Source organism: Orycteropus afer, unplaced genomic scaffold, assembly GCF_000298275.1.
Source record: "Orycteropus afer afer isolate SDZICR_OR568_19922 unplaced genomic scaffold, OryAfe1.0 scaffold00048, whole genome shotgun sequence".
NCBI classification, from domain to species: Eukaryota; Metazoa; Chordata; class Mammalia; order Tubulidentata; family Orycteropodidae; genus Orycteropus; species Orycteropus afer.
Genome location: NW_006921635.1, coordinates 1,707,342 through 1,708,843, shown reverse-complemented (window position 1 = coordinate 1,708,843; position 1,502 = coordinate 1,707,342). Strand labels below are relative to the sequence as shown.

Sequence of the window (1,502 nt, the reverse complement as noted above, 5' to 3'; positions counted from 1 at the left end):
CCGGCGCGCTGCTCCAGCTCGCCCGACAGCAGCGCCAGCCGGTGGCTCTTGAGCTTGAGCTCCTCCAGGTACTTCTTCTCGCGCTCCTTGAGCGTGCTCTCCAGCGCCTGCACCAGGCCGCGCTTGCGCGCCAGTTCCTGCAGCAGCTCGCCGTTCTCGCGCTCCTGCGCCTGCAGCTGCGCCTCCAGCTCCTCGCACCTGCGCTCCAGCTCGCCGCTCCGGGACCGCCCGGCCCCTAGGACGACAGGCGGGGCGCCGCGTTAGGCGCTGCGGCCCCTGGGCCCGGCTCCCCCCGCCCCGGCAGGAGGCGCTGCCCTGGGGGGCCGCCTGGGGGACGCGGGAAGGCCCTCTCCCCGCCGTTTCCTCTTCTGCCCGAAAAAAGAAGGCGGGTCGGGTCGTCTTTGAGGTCCCTTCCAGCTCTTAGCTCTCTAGCTTGTTACAGAAAATTTAAAAAACAGAAACAAAAATTTCCCTGAATTTTAAAAACAGGCAACGCCAGAGCTCGATGCCCCCAGGCGCTTGGGGACTGTTACCTAGACCCCGTCTGCCGGGTGGCGGTGGCTGAAGGCCCTCAGCACCGGGCCACTCTTGCAAGGTGCTTGCGGGAAGAATCCTCCAGGTCTAATGCTCAGAACTCGGGAAGGGCCTAGGGCCGGGTGTGAGGTGGTCTCCTCTCTGCTGTCTTCCTCTCCGGCTCCGCTGCCCCTCACCCGCCCCGAGTCTCTGCCCTCAGCCTCCGCTGCCCATTTTCCACCTGTCAGAGCCCAGCTCCTCAGCAAATATCACCAGTGCCATCACCCCACCCCTGCCCCGGGACCCCAGCATCACTCACACGCGCTCACCACCTGGGCTCCCAAACCCCACACTGCATACCTGCTCCCCCACACTGCCCCGCTGGCCTCCCTCTCACCTTGCCCCAGTAAGCTGGGGGCCTCTTGCCTCTAGACCACGCTGGCCTGGCCCTCTCACCCCATCTACTCCTGAGTGGGTGCCACCTGCCAGCCAAGGGCACCTGCGACCCGCGGACACCGCTCATGGCTCTGTTCTCTCAGATACCCAGCTTTCACGCGCTCTTTGGCCCCTCCTCTTTCCGCACTGGGCACACTGGCCGTGGCCGAGGCTCCCTCTGTGGTCTTTCTGGTGGCGGTTCCCTATCCTGTCCTCTCAGGTCTGCAACCACCACAGGTACCCCTTCCAAACCATCTTAGGGATCCATGGCGTCCCTGCAAGGATTTTGGTCCCCTGTTCAAAAGCTGCCCCTTGCCATCAGGTAGATACACTCCCTGGAGCGATCAATCGTGGGAAAACAGAAGGGCAGTGTGTGCACAGGGAGACAGCTGGGGGGACGGGCAGGAGGGCACGGGAGGGAAGGACGCAGGGAAGAGGTAACTACGGGGAAGAAGTGGAAAGAGAGCTGTTACACTGTGGGGAATGGCAGCCAATGTCACGAGACAAAATGTGTATGAACTGCTGTATGGAAAATGAATTTGCTCTGTAAACTT

General features: G+C 62.8%; 1 protein-coding gene across 1 annotated transcript in view; it reads right to left on the bottom strand.

The window, feature by feature from the left end:
• The window catches only part of CCDC92 (coiled-coil domain containing 92), a 5,550-nt gene that overhangs the window by 564 nt on the left and 3,484 nt on the right, over positions 1 to 1,502 (bottom strand). The window contains 1 exon segment of the mRNA XM_042780619.1: positions 1 to 235. This exon segment is cut by the window's left edge and continues 1 nt beyond it. Within this exon segment, the coding sequence (XP_042636553.1) occupies positions 1 to 235 (235 nt within the window).